This window comes from Aulonocara sp. 'chitande type north' Nkhata Bay, linkage group LG5 (assembly GCF_057382095.1).
Source record: "Aulonocara sp. 'chitande type north' Nkhata Bay isolate Kocher_YH1m ecotype deep benthic linkage group LG5, A_spYH_male_GT1.1, whole genome shotgun sequence".
NCBI classification, from domain to species: Eukaryota; Metazoa; Chordata; class Actinopteri; order Cichliformes; family Cichlidae; genus Aulonocara; species Aulonocara sp. 'chitande type north' Nkhata Bay.
Window position 1 is genome coordinate 39,927,145 of NC_141348.1, and position 18,777 is coordinate 39,945,921.

The following is an 18,777-nucleotide window of genomic DNA, read 5'->3' on the forward strand; positions in this document are numbered from 1 at the left end:
TAATTTAATTTATTTTTTTATTTCTAATATACACTACTAGTCAAACGTTTAGGCACACCTTCTCATTTAATGGTTTTTCTTTATTTTCATGACTATTTACGTTGTAGATTCTTACTGAAAGCATGAAAAATGTGAATAAATACATTTGGAATTATGAAGTAAAACCAAAAAGTGTGAAATAACTCAAAACATGTTTTATATTGTAGATTCTTCAAACTAGCCACGCTTGGCTTTGATTGCTGCTTTGCACACTCTTGGCATTCTCTCGATGAGCTTCATGAGATCGTCACCTGAAATGGTTTTCCAACAGTCTTGAAGGAGTTCCCAGAGATGCTGAGCACTTGTTGGCCCTTTTGCCTTCACTCTGTAGTCCATCTCATCCCAGACCATCTCAATTGGGTTTAGGTCAGGTGACTGTGGAGGCCAGGCCATCAGGTGTAGCGCTCCATCACTCTCCTCCTTGGACAAATAGCCCCTACGCAGCCTGGAGGTGTGCTTGGGGTCATTGTCCTGTTGAAAAATAAATCCCCAACAGTGTCACCAGCAAAGCAAGCCCACACCACCTTCTCCTCCGTGCTTCACAGTGGGAACCATGTATGCAGAGACCATCCCTTCACTTTTTCTGTGTCGCACAAAGACACGCCAAGTGGAACCAAAGATCTCAAATTTGGACTCATCAGACCAAAGCACAGATTTGCACTGGTCTAATGTCCATTCCATGTGTTTCTTTGCCCAAACAAATCTCTTTTGCTTGTTGCTTTTCCTTAGTAGTGGTTTCTTAGCAGCTGTCTGACCATAAAGGATTCGCACAGTCTCCTCTGAACAGTTGATGTAGACATGTCCCTGTTACTGGAACTCTGTGTGGCATTTATCTGAGCTCTAATCTGAAGTGCTGTTTACCTGTCATTTCTGAGGCTGGTGACTCAGATTAATTTATCCTCAGCAGCAGAGGTGACTCTTGGTCTTCCTTTCCTGGGGCTGTGATGCAACAGTGCTGTCCCTGCAATTGTTTGTTGACATACAAGATTGTTAAAAGGCTTCAGAGTAAAGGGCGATCGTGGTTCAAGAGTTGGAAGGTTGCTGGTTTGAGCCCTTCTTGGACAGTCTGGGTCGTTGGGCAAGACACTTCACCCGTTGCCTACTGGTGGTGGTCAGAGGGCCCGGTAGCGCCAGTGTTCGGCAGCCTTGCCTCTGTCAGTGCGCCCCAGGGTGGCTGTGGCTACAATGTAGCTGCCATCACCAATGGGTGGATGACTGAATGTGTAAAGCGCTTTGGGGTCCTTAGGGACTAGTAAAGTGCTATACAAATACAGGCCATTTACCATTTAAAGTTTGTACACATGCCTGAAACTGGTACTCTTATCAGCTCATGTTAAATACACAGCAAAGCCAAACAATTACAAGCTTAGAAAGTCCCTCAATGCACATATTAAACAAATATGGATGACTGCTTTCTTCCATTTGGGCAAAATTTATCTCTAAAATTTGAAAAATCCTGTCCCAGAGTGATGCTGAAAAACTAGTTCATGCATTTATTACTTCTAGGCTGGTCTACTGTAATTCGTCATTATCAGGATCCTGAAAAGCCTTCAGTTAATCCAAAATGCTGGAGCAAGAGTACTGACTGGGACTAGAAAGAGAGACCATATTTCTCCTATATTGGCTTCTCCTGTTAAACCCAGACTTGAATTCAATACCCTGTTCCTTAAATACAAGGTCTTAAATAATCAGGCCCCATCTTATCTTAGTGACCTTAGTAACATATCACCCCATTAGAGCACTTCGCTCTTGTTCTGCAGACTTACTTGTTGTTCTTGGAGTATTTAAAAGTAGAATGGGAGGCAGAGCCTTCAGTTTTCAGGCCCCTCTTCTGTGGAACCAGCTTCCAATTTGAATTCGGGAGACAGACACTATCTCTACTTTTAAGATTTGGCTTAAAACTTTCCTTTTTGCTAAAGCACATAGTTAAGGCTGGATCAGGTGATCCTGAATCTTCCCTTAGTTATGCCGCAATAGGTGTAGAATGCTGGGGGATTCTCATGATGCATTGAGTTTTTCTTATTCAGTCACCTTTCTCACTCACTATGTGTCAATAGACCTCTCTGCATTGAATCATTACTTGTTATTAATCTCTGTCTCTCTTCCACAGCGTCTTTTATCCTGTCTTCCTTCTCTCTCCCATAGCAGATGGCCCCGCCCCTCCCTGACCCCAGTTCTGCCGGAGGTTTCTTCCTGTTAAAAGGGAGTTTTTCCTCCCCACTGTCACCAAAGCTCATAGGGGGTTGTTGGGTTTTTCTCTGTATGTGTTATTGTAGGGTCTACCTTACAATATATAGCACCTTGAGGAGACTGTTGTTGTGATTTGGCATAGTAAAATAAAATTTAATTGAACTGAATTAGAAAGTGTTGTTAGGACAATCGTGTGTTCACTTTTAGATCAATAGAGTGTTTTGAAAGTTAGTCATCAGGACTGTCTAGACAATATTTTGCATTATGTCAGTCAGAAGGAGACATAGATGTTTGTGAAATCACAAAGAGGCTTTTAGTAATCTCACAGAAACTGGATTCAACACTGTTTCTCAACACTCCCTCCAGATTAGAGTGAGGGCGGTGAGGATCACATCCTGTATCTGGAATAGGTTGCTCTTTATTGTTATTATTAATTGAAAAATCAATGCAGGTCTAAATCTGCTGTCAAAATGACACTGAACAGACACAGAGTAATAAATCTGCTGTAAAACACAGAAGAAGACTCTGTTATCATTTCCAGACACTGAATGTTTATAAAGAATATGAGAATAAAACATACAAGTCAGTTAAAGCTCTTCTCTCAGATGTTGAGTCAGACTCAGATGATTTATTTATTTTCCGAGTTTCATTGCTTTTGGAATCTGAGATAGAGCTGCTTCCTCCCCTTTCTCTCTGCATCCATCTGGGAAGCATCACCAACATCATGCAAGACACTGAACCTTCAACATGACCGAAAGCAGGTCAGGGGGCACAAAGTTTCCTGAATGTCAGGCAAAGCTCATCCCTGGCAGAAAACAAAACGGGTGACTGGTGATTTTCTTTCAATTCTGGCTCATTATAACCACGCAAACTCAAAATCACGGAGTATCTCTCTAATTGTTATTTATTTATTCATTGGGGGAAGTTGTTTGAAAGTATTTCTCTAAATCACACAGGGGGAAATACTGAATTAAAATAAAATTAATGACAGCTGGTGACACCATGCACCATTTAGCATCCTCTTGGGATTTTACGTAATTCTTCCTGATTATAAATAATCGTATTTTTTATTGTTAATGTAATTTACCTAAAGTTTCTTCCTTTTGCTTTCTTTGGTATAGTAATTGTCATATAAAGTAAATCATTTTGAAGTAAAGGAGACCTCATCAAGTTTTCTTGGCATCTCTAGATTGCAAATTGAACACGAGCTGCATGTGCAAACTTTCAGATGAATCCAATCTATTCTGCGAGGCAGGGAATGTTTACAGCAACTTCCATTTGCTTCTTTGTATGTGCAATACTTCCTTCCCTTATTCTAATCATACCCGTGTCTTGTAACAAAAGCCCACAGCTCAGGTGTTTCCTCTCTGCGCAGCGAAGGTGGCCAGGAAACTGTTCCTATGGACGCGTATGGTTTCTCTTAAACACATCCTCTTTCAGTCCAGTGTAATGCAACAGGGACTGCTGAATATATTTGTCTGTTTTATGGAAAATGCGCTCTTTCAGCAAACCCAACTATCTTATCTTTCAGCCTTTATTTGGATATTTCCAGATGGTCGGTCTCTCTTTTGAGCTGCTGTGGACAGTTCTGCTCGCGCATAGTAAATGATGGATCCGCGTTTTATCCTGGCTTGAGAGGCCCTGGGAGGCTCGCTCATTGGAGGAAATTGGATGGCCAACGTAAGCGCTCCTCTTGAATGAGAAAATAGCAGCAGGGGGAAAAACAGACTGAGCAACACACACGACACTGACAGCAGCCAAGCAGGGGCCACTGAAAGAGAGAAACACGGACCCAGTCTGTTGGTGCAGCCACATGAAGGAGCTCATTATCATTTTTGTATTATTTATTAATTTTTTTGGAGTAAACAGATTTTCGTCATCAGGATTTAAACCACGAGATTCGCGTCATTTTGAGCCGCGCGCGCATTCCTCGGCAGGATCTGCGCATCTTCAATTGCCAATTGTTTTCTGCTCTTCTTAAAGCGTCAATAGTCATGTTCGAGCAGGGACTGGCGAAGCGGTTCAGCTGAATTCCTGTCTTTCAAGAAAAAAGAAAGAAAGAAAGAAAAATGGAACAGCGGCTCGCCAAACAAGAAAGCAAAAACATGGATGCGTGTCTGAGGCGACTGAAGCAAGAGCTGGTAGGTTCCGTTGTATCTTCTTGTGTTGTTACCCTGGACCGCTGTTTTACTTTATTCGTGTGTATTTTGAGCACTTTTACCGCTTATACGCGTTTTACATTAAATATTTAACAATTTTCACATTTTAAATTTAGAAATGTCGCTTTATTGCGCCCTATGTGTCCTGAAACATTTCTACATTTCCAAGTCTAATATTCTGGAGTCTAGTTTTCAGCTGAGGGTGCATGTGTGTCTTTTTAAATCGCATTAATCTGTGTGGGCTTAAAGCTCTGAGCACACCAGAGGCATGTGTACATTTCCCTCCTCTCTGTCCACGCATCTGGGACAGATGTTTTAAGCTTAATGAGCTCAAGACGGTTTTTTCTTGTCATAAATACTCTGCGCTGGGTTATGGATTCTTGAAAGAAAGCGATTTAAGGTTCACACTATTCTTGGTGCCTTGTAGTAAATTTAATCATGTGTTGCAACAGACTGTTCGGAGCTCCAGCTCTCACAGGGGAGTGAGTGAAATTGGCAGTCACATTGAGTTTCATCACGTTTCCATGCTCTAAATGAATTTGTTAGACTCCGTTATTTAATATTTTCATGTCTCCTCTCATCTACCATGTTTGATGTGAGTACATTTAGTCTGCCATTTCTTTCCTCTTCTTTGAAATGTAAAAACAAAATCTGTAAGCTTCACCCTCGTGCCCAAAATCATCTGGCAGTGACACACTGTAGACCCATTTTCTGAGGAGCCTTAACTGGCACAGATTTCATTTGGAATCATCTTCAAAGCAGCGACTGATTCCCCCCCCTTTTTGTCCAGCCACTGGCCTGCAGAAAGGCCTTGCGTGGCTGCATGTTTTGCAGCTTAATCTGCTCTGTGACTTCATGACTTGCTGCTCCAAATTAGCCACACGTCTGTGAAGTGGCACTTGAGATTTAAGGGGAGTTGACGTTGATGCCAGAAGGACATGTTGTGTTAGGGCTGCCACATCGCAGTTTGGTAACATAATAGAAAAAGTGTCATGCCATGCCGAGGATCAAACAGGAGAACGGGGAGCAGATGCCAGTTAAAAAGCTGAGGCAGTCTCCCCCTGCTCTCAAGACCATGTGGGATGCAATCTGTTGTTCAGAAATAAGGGGTGTCTATGCCAAGGTTGTCACTTTCCTTTCCACTGTGACTGATTTTCATCCAGTGTTCAGTGGAGAGCGGTAAAACCGGCTCTATCAGCAACACAGAGATCACAAACATCTAACAGTCGACTTACAGCTGTGATGCCGAGTCAAGCGGCTCCTGGACATCTCTTGCGAATTTGTGGCTTTGAAGTCAGCAATTTTGGACCATACCAGTTACGCATGTTTTGGAACACTTACTACAAACAGCATGACCTTAAATCATTCCAAAAACCATTTTGCATGATGTTTTGTTTTTTCCTGCTGTGTTTTCATTCATTTCCATGCAGCATAAAAGCAACAGAACTCGAGCTACACAATCCATCACAATCAACATCAAGTTCGTATTCACATTTGTCATTTGTTTGCAACGCAATGAGTGCAGACTGATATAACTGCATTATAACACTATTTTCTCAAAAACAGCACAGAAATGTAGCTTTCCAATCAAACCAGATATCGCTTTCACTTAATTATAGCCTCTGTGTTTATGGTATCTATTTTCTGTTGGGAGAAGTTTAGATTTTATCCCAACCATTCAGCAGGGAGTAACTTTTCCATCTTGCCAACATTATGTCCAGTCAGAGCAGAGTTTACTTTTATCACATAAGTCAAAGAAATATGCCATTTCTCTTTCTCTGTGTTGGGTTGTGTTTAGCAGTATCAGCCTTTTGTGTGCGTTTTACTTTTTTTTTCTTACTTTCCATCTGGAATTGGAAGAAAAAAGTTGGTAAGGAGCTCAAATGTCAGTTGTATGAGGGCTGGAACCAGGCTAAGTTTTAAATGTCTGCTAGCTGTATGTCATATTTTATAGATATGAATGAAAATAGGCACAAGCTGGTAGAAAAATGCATGTAAGAGCTTAAGCTGATTGTGCATGTCTTGAAAAATGGCATGCAGTGAACGTTACACACAAGGGCAACTGAATGGAAGGAGCAAAAATAATAGTATAGTCCCTTAAACCTTTACCTGATATATTCTAATACTCCTGACTAAAAAGTTACAATGAAACAAGAAAATCTACATAGTTGAGTTTGTTTGTGTCTATAGCAACAAAGAAGCCTGAATGTGGCATTCAAAGGCTATACGAAAGTCACGTGAATGCCAGCATGACTTCAGTGTTTCACGTTAGACACACTGAAACCCAAACCCTGATGTCCTGTCAGCTCTACAACAGGAGTGTGATATGAAAGTGTGGGCACTGTGTCAGCGGTTGAGGGTGTGGGTCCTTGTGGGAAGTACAGACAGGTCACACTTGAAAGTTTGACCCTCAAACTTGAAAAGCTTGGGGTCTAATTTCTTCAACTGCTGACCATGTCCATCACAACAAATCCATTAAATATCAAACCTGACAGTCAGGTATATAGCACCATCTGTCTTCCTGTGTGACTCAAACTGAAAACAGTCGTTTAACTTTATTCTTTAAAAGAAATACACGAGTCCTCTGAAATCCTGAGGATAGACAGTAATGACAACAATGAAATCATTTCAAACCTATGCATGACTCATGATTGGTGCAGCAAACAGACAGTCATGACAAAGAAAACATAAGCTCTTCCTGCCTACTTGATGTTGAAAATGCAAACGGTGACACGTCTTTGACTCACATTGTCTAAATGTAGGGTTCACACCTGGTTAGCAGCGTCAGACACTAAAACATAAATCAGAGCGTTTCATATCATCGCCGCTGAAGCCGACTTCACATGCAGCGTGCCCCCTTTTTCTCTTTCACACCTGAGGCGAATTTGAAACATGACTGTCACCTTGGAATTCAACACCAAAGCCAGCAACCATGAAGTCATGAAATCTGAGAGAAGTGCACCTGAGTGCCAAGCCTGTTGTGTCTTCTGGAAAGTTCTTTGTTACCTTTTGGGCGTTGGAGCTGAAAGCTGTACACAAAGCAGGGTTGTGGCTTAACTTTAAGCCCGTTTGTTTTGTGGCTCCCCCTGTGGCTCCCGTTCTCCAAACTGCCCTTCCTTCCCCTCGGCTAAAATTGGACCAACTCTTAGTGGCAGCTGTGGGGTTTGCGTGGGTGATCATTGTGTTTGAGACTGAGCTACAAACCTTTAACAAAGCCTGTTTATCATTATGACTCTGCACACGTAACCGGCTTTTTCATGGTTCACAGAATGGAAAATGAAATCACTGCCCAAGATATCAGATTTATTTTGGCCTTTTTTTTTCTTGGATGCAGAGTGAACAAGTTAAGTTAATGCTGCTGTTGTGACCACACGTGCAATCCTGTTAGTGTAAGATCAAGTCCTGACCTCCTTACCTTATACGTTCACTGGAAACAACGTGTGAGGTATAGATCGGTATTCTCTATGCTCTGACCTTTGCATTACATCTTGTCTGACACTGTTGAAGTTATATTTATAAATTTGTTCTTTTTAAAAATAACATATATACAGCACTGAGGGTTCAGAACAAACCACAAATTGAAACATCTATTATCAAACAGCTGTTCATCTTAACAACAGCTGACACCTCAATATTAGAATTTAAGATTATGTTTTTCTCTGACCTCCAGATAAAAGTAACTCCAATACATTCGCTCATCTTTCAGCTCTGTTTTGATCTTTACCATCTCCTGAGGGATTTGACCTTCCCCTCAGCAGTAATTAGCCTTTCTGTGTTTACTGTCTAGCCAGTAACACTGACAGTCATTCAGTAGAGTAAGTTTATCCAAGGGTTTTGGGTCAAAAGTGGTCAAAAGCTAAAAACAAGATTTAAGATATACTTCTCTAGATCTTCTTGATGCATGCTCAATAATCCAGGTAAGTAAATCTCCAAAAGTTGATTCTGTTCATCTGGACGTAGCGTTTTGTGGGAGAAACATTTCGTCACTCATCCAAGTGACTTGGATACGCTACGTCCAGATGAACAGAATCAACTTTTGGAGAATTCTCTAGATCCACTTTCATATTACAGAAGTCGGTCATTATAAGCATTTCCAGTATTTTAAAAATGAAAATACAATATAAAAAATACTGAAGATGAATTCCTTTAAATCAAAACGACATTTATGACTTAGCAATCCAATACAGTACAAGTATAAATATCCAAAATGTTTCAAATTCCAAATTGAAAAACTGTAAATAAGCTGCACATTTTTAAATGGCTTAAAAAAACACTGCATTAAAGGCTTTGCACAGCCATTCACTATCAGTTGAAAAATGTACTAGATGATGCACACAGAAAAAAAACCCAGCATCAGCAACCACATTTATTTTCTTTAGGAAATGCTTGTGTGATTTAGCGCTCCTTTTGATCTTAGAGGGGGGCTGAGAATTGGATGAGCACTTTCACTGCCCCCACACGAGGTGCTGACGTCAACTCCTGTGCTATCGAGCTTCTACGTGACGATTATTGCTTCCAGTGAGGAGTTCCCGCCAGGACAACAACAGATTGGGTCCCAGACCGTCTCCAAATATCATCTGCCAAAGATGATGATATGGATCCTAATCATCCTACATCTCCCACGGCAGCATAAATGAGCTCAAGCAGGAAACAAGCTATTAAACCACCTCCCTTTTTCTGAAAAGGTCATCAGGGAGTCTTTGTTGGCCAGCAGGACCTACAAACAGTTATATTTGCTCTCGACTGGTTCATTTTAAAAGTTGTGGTTCACCTAGTTCCCCATTTTCATTTACCCCTAAGTGTTGCAGATAGTTTTGCTAAACCATAAAGAGACAGCTCTATTATCTGAGTAGGGAGGAGAAGCAAAACATTTTCCTAAAAATGAGAACATCTTCTAAAATTAAAGTACAAGAAGGCTTTTATGTTTATCATTCACACTTCTTCGTCTCCTGAATGCGACCCGGAGGACATACGGGCCAAACAGAGTCACCATATAACCTTTTTTTTGTCAAAGAGGCATTCATTGCCATGTGCATAGTAATTTATTTCTTTCACTAAATGCTGCGCAGATTTATTACCCTCTTTATCGTGACCTCGGGGCCATCCACAGCAGTTCAGCCACAGAGACCTTGTGTGTATCCCCCAGACAGAGAACCCATTCCTGTCCTTGACCCACACAGATCACCATTCATATTTAATTAGGGGTGGAGGTGGAGGAAGGGGAGTACACACTATAGATGCTGCTGCTGGTCAGCGCCTTCCAAACAGGAAGACCTTTTGGGTCTGATAACCTTGGCCTCCCCCCTTCAGCTACTAACAAACAACAACAGTGAATGGCCTGCATTTTGTAGGCAGAATAGAGCACTGGTTTGTTTTTGATTACTTGTTTGGGTTTATTTTCCTCCTAATAATCTGAACACAGCATCCATGCTCTAAAAAAGTACACTGACTTCGTTCTACTGAGGCAAGTCTGGACTTGCGTGGATGTGTGAGCTCAGTGTGTTTGCACAGCGCATTATTTTTCCCTTCATAACTGACATGAGGTAATACCGAAACCATGATCAAGGCAGAACTTGATCTTGACAGACAGCAGAGCAGGAGCACTGATTTATTTATACTTTGTGGTATTTAATTCACTTGCATGTATATTGAATGGTTTTCTAGAAGCGTCTTCACAGTTAGAAAGATCTGACATGTGGCTCTGAAATAAAGAATCACCTATAAACTTTTTTTTAAAGCTCTTAATTAAATAGCCCACCACTTTTTAATAAGCCTCTATTCAGTATTAGATGAAGGCTGCCAGCCTTTGTTCTTAAACTCTGAAGCATTCAGCCCTTGATTGGCAATTATGTCTCCTTGGCTAACATCACTGCAGCCAGAAGAGAAAGTAGAGGGTTTTGGGGGGGATTAAATGTTTGTCTTATTTTTTTCAAATTTTTCACATTCTCAAAGAAATGCATACTCTCTCGATTAAATAAAGGGAAAAAAGAAGATTTAACCAAACTTCACAAGACTGCATTAATGATTAAAGTGTTTCTGGGCAGTACAACAATTCCCTGCAGCGCCAATTTCATCCCAGTTCTCTTGTTAAATTAGATTAGACAGACATTATTTCTCATCTCCGTTTTTGTCCTTAAACCCTTAAGGTGCGCGTGTAGGTCCTCTCAGGTCTGCCAGGCCCTGGGCTGATTCACACATTGTAAAAGTGAGACATCTTAGGATTTCCGTAACATCTGTGTCTAAACAAGAAACCGCCGCAGGACAACATTTTTAAGTCACTTTTGGCATTCTGAGTAAGATATCGGATGAGGGATGAAAAGGCTGACATATTTGGGCCACAAAGTTCAGCTTTGAAATGGCAGCGGAGTGCCTGGAGTTAGTTGGCATGTTAAAGGTAGAATAATAGGGTTTGGCTTACTGCTGTTCCCCTGTTTGTTCCCCAGAGCATAGTATGAATTATTAATATCGCCTTAGAATAGAAATGCCAGTAAACAACACTGTGTTTTTAAATAACTGTGGGGAGTGTCTGCATTTTAGGGATAATGGAAAAGTTGCACGTGAATGTTAAACTGCAGTGTTTGAGGTTAGCGTGTGTAAACAGGTGCAGCTCTTTGAGTCTGCATACCTAGAAGATGATATTACAAAAGCAAATTTAATACATTAAAGCAATCCTGATCCTGGGATAAACTTTACTGAAGGCTCCAAAAATGCAATGATAAATACATAACTCCCCTTTTGCCTCAAGTCTTGTTGACTTTTCTTGTGTAAGAAAGTAAACCGTAATTATGCACCCTTTCCCAGCCTTTCCCAGGACGCAGACAATTACAGCTAATGAAGTCAGCCATATGTGAAAGGCACAAAGACAAGAGACAACCTTATTGTGCTAATTACATGTACCTTCACTTCCTAATTTAGCGAGCCAGTGGGAAGCTCAGAGGCCTGTCATCCCCGCATGTGCATTGATAGGCCTATTATCTGATCTTAGAGGTTATTCACGCCCGCGTGCATCTACTCAGCCATATGTCGTGATAAGCCAAGTGTTTTAATGCAGAGATTTACTGCTGATGGTAAAGGATAGTGTATTGGTGTCAAAGCCAGGTCACTGTGCTTCAAGTGTATGTAGACAGTCCAAATTGGATGAATGACAAACATGTAATAAACCAGTGTTTCAATGAAGAGATTTTTTTTTTGCTCTTTAAACTTTATGACACTGTGAGCTAATATTTCTATATATTATATATATAGAAATATTATTTTCTTTCTTTTCTATATTAGAAAAGAAAGAAAAGGAAAGTTGGTCTATTTTATATATTCATTAATAATTTAAGAACATAATATGCAGAATAGTTTGCAATAATTAAATCACTGCATCTGTGTGACTCTGTTTCTCCAAAAATGTTTTGATATGGTTAAATTTTGTAAATTCATTATTGAAGTTGTGCAAGTGCTAAATGAAAGCAGAGCAGATGTTGTCATATTTATAATCCATCCATTCATTTTCTTCTGATTATAGAGGTGGGGTACACCCTGGACAGGTCGCCAATCTGTCGCAGGCTTAACTCAGACTCACATTCACACATAGGTCTAATTTAAAATTACTGGAGGGCTCGGAGAGAACTCGTGGAGACACAAAGGGCCCAGCCAGATGGTAGATTCGAACCCAGCTCCCTCTTACTGTTAGGCAACAGTGCTGACCCCCATGCCACCATGCTGCCCTGTATTTATTCTGTGCATGAAAAATGTCTAGCACATGCACTTTTGGTGAACTTGCTCCCTTTCTGCTTGAGCAGACAGCAAAATTCCTGTGTTGCAGACATTTACAGACATGCAGAAACCATGAACTTCCTTTAAGGGTCTGCACGGTCACTGGAACTCCAAGATGCTGCACTTGGACACAGTGGTGTCTAAGCTAAATGGGGCATGCGGACAGGCTCTCCGTGACAACATGCTGATGTTCAGTAGGTTTAAATGTTAATCGCATTCAAAACGTTTTCTGAAGCTTTTAATTAACAGTGAACATACTCTATAAGGCTGAGGCTGATGTGAACAGCGTGGCATGGTTGGTTATAAAATCAGGACATATTAAAAATTTGACATGTTGGTAGCTCTGCAAGTAATTAACTTCATCCTGTGAAGTAAATGATGTGCCAGATTTAATGACAATCAATCCAATAGTTGCTGAGACATTTCTCTAAATGTAAACATGGTGCCAGAGGAATGGCCAGGAATTGATGTCACATTCTGGGATGAAGTAGTGGACTAACAAAGTGAGGACTAACTTTAGCATATTTTGAGCTAGCAATTCTGACTTTTCCATACATTTCACACATTTTTATGCCTTGTGTTTTACTTTTTAAATCAAAATGTTGTCTAAGAATTTGTCACATTTGTCAATTTTCCCACATTAAAAAAAAACTCATATCCCTTCTCACACAGTAATAAGAAGCTTTGATTACGATGCTGTAATGCCAACTGCACTATGCAGCAACTTTTCCCACCCAGGATCAGCATAATCACTGTTCCCTGGAGATCTAAGTATCGCAGCCTAATTTTGTTGCACCTACATCCAACCTCCTGCCCTCTGCATCCCCTTCTTATGTTCTAATGGTGTCATTCATAATTAAATCCATCAACAGTTTTCTCTTCGACATCTAAACATATGGCAAAGGATTCCCCCCTGTTTGCCCCCACCCTTTCCATCTCTGCTCATATGGCTGACTCTCACCACCCCTCTCGCTCCTTTCATTGTTATTCCGTTTCCGCCTGAGTGAGTCCCCCCATCCACCCCCTCACACACACACATTGTATTTGGGGATTATAGTCTAGATGGGCAGTGGTGATTGGCTGTCACTCCCAGTGGTGTCCCTCCATTGGAGGGGGATACATATAGAGGCAGTCAGACTGATCCATTTGAAAGGTGAGAGACAGTGACGGGCTGACTGAGGTGCAGCCAGGAGGATCAAAACCTGCTGCTTTTTTTAAATTTTATTTTAAGGTAAGGTGTAGGTTTTTATTACAGCTGCCTGTTTATTCTCATAGTAGCAATTTATTTTATTTGAAGGCTTAAAGTTTAGTTTAAAGGTATTTGTTTTTGTTGGTTGACTAAGAGCATCTTCTATGGAAGTGTAGTCATGTTCATCTGAAGGTGTGCTCTGCAAGATTTTCACCAAAATTTCCCGTGAACTAATTTTTCAAAATTCCTTGCATGCTTCCTCGTGTCTTTTCACAGATGCTTTATTTTTCATTCATCAATCAGTAGCATGTTATGAAATCATAGCAGAGAAACCTATAATATCTAAGACAGTTATTCAGAGGGCATGCAGTGATTCAAGGCTGGAAGTTAAGACACGGGTTAGGATGCTGGCTCTGGGTTGTGTGGCTGCCTTCAGGAGAAGACAGTTAGTCCAGGTCACATGACGCAGGCTTTCAAACAGATGAGAACAGGAAGAGAGGCGGAGGAGGTTAAAAGCAGAGAGGATGATTACTGCTGCACAGAGAGTAGAACACACGAATACAATGGGCTCAGAGGAGAAAGCAGATATGATAAATCAAATGAAAGGAAGTAAAAAGGAAATTATAGATGTTTTTTTTTTTTTTAAATGAAAGCAAGTGTGTTCTACAGCTGTCACTAGTTGGATTCTCGCTCATACGCTGGCCATATGGGACCCCAGCCTGTCATCCAAAACTAGGTCACATGACCACATAATTAAACATACCCTAAAACCCACAAGTGAAGAGATAAAAAACAGGCTTAGTACAATAACTTATCTTTTTAATAAGTTTCTTTAGCCTGCTCCATTATTCATAAGGGGGTCATCGCAGTAGATAGATCCATGTTGAATTTAGCAAATTTTTTACCAGGGATAATAACTGTTAATATTTGCTGGAATGAATGACTGTTGTCAGTTGCTCTTGTGCAATGAGATTTTTTTGTCTGTGTGTGTGAAACACAAATGTAAATGTGAATACCGCTATCAGTCCTTTATCTTTATTTTTCTCTCTGTCTTTCTGCAGTTATCCATGAAAGAAGCTGGAGATGGCCTCCATGCTCAGATGAATTCAATGATGGGAGCCCTTCAGGAACTCAAGCTCCTTCAGGTCCAGACGGCACTAGAAAATCTTGACATTTCAGGGCGGCCTATTAACCGGGGAATGCCCCACACGGCTTCAACTGCTGCTGCTGAACCACCAGCTGCAGCAGCATCAGCTTCAGGAGAGGATCAGAGCCGCTGTATCAGAGAAACCATGTCTGAGGAGCCCAGCCCGAATCACATGCCGAGTTCAAGGCAGTCTTTGGAAAGCAGAAACTCGACTAGTCTATCAGAAAACAGAAGCAGTCTGGAAACCTCATCCTCCTCGTCATCCAGCCTAGAGAGCGAGAGTGAAAGAAGTCAAAGAAGTGCACGGAGCTCAAGAAATGCAAGAAATGCAAGAAGTGAAACTGACCTGGAGTCTATACCGAGAAGGTGGTCAGGATATACTGCCCCTCAAGTGGACTTCTGTGGACCAGTTGTGGGAAATCCTCCACCAGAGGCCTACCCTAGCCATCCCCGTCCCCGTCGTGCACAGATAGTGGACCTGCCTGGAATCCTGTACAGTCTCTCAAGAGAGGGTCCTTCCTTAGATAGCGACTACTCCCAAGACAGCACAGATGACGCCAGTGACTGGACTTCTTCGCTCATGAGCCGCTGTCGCAACCGTCAACCATTAGTTCTGGGGGACAATGTATTTGCAGACCTTGTGGGCAACTGGCTAGACCTGCCTGAGGTGGACAAGGAGGAAGGAGAAGAAGAAGAAAGGGCAAAGAGGAGAGAGGAGAGAATGGATGGTGGGACAGAAAGACCAGACACCCCAGCTCACCCTCTACGCCTCAGCCGCTCACAGGAGATCTGCAAAAAGTTCTCATTCACCACAAACATCTTCAAGAAGTTCCTGCGAAGCGTCCGGCCTGACCGGGACAAGCTGCTCAAGGAGAGGCCAGGCTGGGTGGCTCCTGAGCTTCCAGAGGGTGACCTCTATAAAAGGCCGAAGAAATTGCTTCCCAAAAGTTCAAAAGGCAGCTTTTACCTGCCGTTCTGGGCGAATGGACAGCAGGGCAAAAGCAGCACATGTATGCATCTTCCAGAGACAGAGAGGAACCACCACCAACACTTGCACCAGTTTTACCAGCAGCCATTTGCAGGGATTTATTTAGACAGAAGGCAGCCAGAGACTGGTCTGGAGAAAATGCAGCCCTTGTTTGACTACAACACAGCTGTGTGGGTCTGACAGCGAGTCTCTGGCCAACAGACTGCCAGTGACGCCAGATTGAGCGTGTGACAGGTGCTGTAGGATTTTGGCTGTGATAAAGGAGCGTGAATGAACGAGAGGCTTGGACACAGTTAACTTCCAAAAATGAACCGCTAAATTCACACCCACATCGTGTTTCTCCTGCGACTGAGAGATTATCAGGGCAACATTTCGTCTGACAATCCAAAAACCCAGACCTCGCTTGATGTGTCCGTGTGAGTGTATGCTGCGATGCATCTGAGAAAGAATGAGACTTTTTTAGGGTTTATGCTGCAACTTTTGTATTATTCAAACTCCTTCACACGTGTGCATGTATGACTGGATTTTCATGTTCTCCTAAAAGACGGTACACCATTCTCAGAATGTCACTATCAATTTAAATCTTTTTAATGCAGACTTTTTCCACTTCTGCTCTACAGGACACACTTCTTTGCACTTCTTTGCATCTATAAATAGCAACACCAACTGTTGAATTGCATGGTTACTGTTTTTATAAATGATGCTACAAACAGCTGTTACTGAACGCACTGCCACTATAGAGTCCTCAGCTTCCCTTTTATTTCCAAAACGGCTGTAACAACCTGGAAACTCATGACTACATGAACTCGTCTTGTTCACCTTTGCTCAGGGAGCGAATGCCACACAGGAGAAAGCACTGCCACATTCAGAATGGGTTTCCAGTATATATATTTTTTTGTCTTGCTTTAAAAGCATAACAGCAATACGGTGCATGACTAGTTCAAACTTTGTACATTAAACTTTGAGATCTGTCCCTCGTAATCAGAAATGCTGTGGTTGCTGTCATGTTGGAAGCACTCTCTTTAGTTCTCTGCTATGTAGACATGGCAAATGTTGAGTCAACCAAAGTCCTCGTGGGCTGCTATGCAGAGAGAGGAGGGGGTAAAGATGGCACAGCCAACCCCAAGTACTGACTAACTGACAGCCATCTGGTACTCAGACATTATGTAAAGTATGTTCGCCACAAGCTTAAAGATGCAAAATGGGCTTCTTTAATCCCAGAGCTTTGTGAATTAACTGACTGTGTTATATACTGTATATATGCAGGCGAATGCATTACAGGGCTGTAACAGATATAGGACCCATAATCTGTGAAAGGTACAACAAACTGAACAGGCTAAATGTACAGAACATTGTACATATTTGTCATCAAACAGCAGCAATAAGACTCATTTACTGTAATATCCCATCGCATGATTTTCATTATTCTGCGCAGATAAATGTCACCATAACAGCTGATTGTGTAAACATTGCTACAGCTCTTGTACTTAAACTACAAACCAGTGAGGTCATATTTAATCTACATTATTTATTCTATTGTACCATAATAAACAGTTTCAGTATTTTTCATTTCAAGCAGAACCATAACAGTTCAAATCAAACTATAGCTTCCTTCACAAACTCCCTCAGGTCACAGACGACACTGCCCACTATTGATTCGTGTTTTTTTATTGTTATTATTATTAAGGGACCACTGATACGCAAGGACAATCTGATATTCTTAACTTAATATTAAAGGAAAAAAACATTATTTTCACTCAGTTTTTGATGTGATACCAGACCAATAATCTTAGCCAGCAGGGATTAGGCCTCAGAGGTGGTTTTGAGTGTCTTGGCCAGTTGATCCATATGGTGCTGTCTCTGTTTCAGTAATCAGGTCAATACATATACTGCACAGTCTGAGGGTTCAACACACACAGACAGTTTCTTCTGCCAGAAAGTGCAGTCTGAGATGTCATGACACGTAGTACATATATGTAACTGTAACATTTATTTCTTCCTATTAAAGCTGTCTTCTAAGTGTAATTCTCAGCACTGTTGTTGATATTTTTCATCGAGGTTCTGCGAACCTTCAGTGGTGATCTTGTGTCATGTGCACTGTAAAACTGTCACTGACTCTTTGTAAATTAAATCTGTTTTCAGAATGAAATGCTGCTTTTGTGCATCAGTGTGTTCGTTTGTGCAACATCTTTCTCTACTGTAGAACTGACACGGAAACTAGACATGTTTGGGAAATATAATTACAGTCCATGTAAATCTTTTCTGGTAATGCTAACTAATACATTATGACACAGTAGTTATAATATATTCAAGGCAATTAATGAAAGGGTGTGTCGCAGGAAGAGGAAACAAATGGAAGATTCAAGAGGCATTAATTTGTCCAAAACATAAAGCAAACAGCAGAAATCAAACTAATGAAAGGTAAACATGATCAAGTTCACAGACATTCTGCACAAGAACACTAACCAGCTCAATCTGGAAAGACACAATAGGCAACAATGGAAGCGGAGACAACTTGGAAACTAGATACAGCTGAAATTAATTAGGGAAATGGCACACAATAAAAACTAAAATAGAAGACACGAGAGAAAAATGACTACCAAAATAAAAACAGGAAACCACTTCCACAAAGACAGAAAGTTAACAATAAGGAAACACGGGGAGGCAAAATAAACTAAAACTCACACAATCAGATTTAAAGTAAAATTACAACTTTAACACACATAGAAACTGGACATCAAAGGTTAACAAAATGGTAAATGGCCTGTATTTGTATAGCTTTACACTACATTCAGTCATCCACCCATTCACACACTCGTGATGGCAAGCTACATTGTAGCCACAGCTGCCCTGGGAACAGAGGCGAGGCTGCCGGACACTGGCGCCACCGGGCCCTCTGACCACCACCAGTAGGCAACGGGTGAAGTGCCTTGCCCAAGGACACAACAACCGAGCCTGTCGGAGGCGGGGCTCGAACCGGCAACCTTCCAATAAAAAAAAAATAGTTAGCATTCTTTATATTTCTGTAAATGCTTGACTCAAACACGGGTCCCTGCAATGGCCTTTTGGGATATGCTTTGTCTGCTCACCTGAGTGAGTTCTAACAGCATCATTTTAACTCTGGTTGTTGCTACCATTAAAATATATGTTTATTTTATTTTATCTATATGTCCATTTTCTGAAGAAAACAGTTCTTGATGCATGTTCAATAATCCGAGTAAGGAAATCCCAGAGTCTGAAAATGTAGGCTGAAGACGTCATATGAGCGGTGAAATGTTTCTCCCACTGAAAATGGTACATT

At 41.3% G+C, this 18,777-nt stretch overlaps 1 protein-coding gene across 2 annotated transcripts; it reads left to right on the top strand.

The window, feature by feature from the left end:
* Positions 1 to 3,952: 3,952 nt before the first annotated feature.
* LOC147331287 (PAK4-inhibitor INKA2-like) lies at positions 3,953 to 17,623 on the top strand. Of its 2 annotated transcripts, none has more exons than XM_086293506.1 (2): positions 3,953 to 4,370; positions 14,403 to 17,623. In XM_086293506.1, exons 1-2 carry the CDS (start codon positions 4,299 to 4,301, stop codon positions 15,654 to 15,656), a joined length of 1,326 nt encoding a protein of 441 aa, XP_086149632.1. In that variant the 5' UTR covers positions 3,953 to 4,298; the 3' UTR covers positions 15,657 to 17,623. The 2 variants fall into 2 exon arrangements, with proteins under 2 accessions (XP_086149632.1, XP_086149633.1); XM_086293507.1 differs by lacking the exon at positions 3,953 to 4,370 and adding an exon at positions 13,328 to 13,383.
* Positions 17,624 to 18,777: the final 1,154 nt, after the last annotated feature.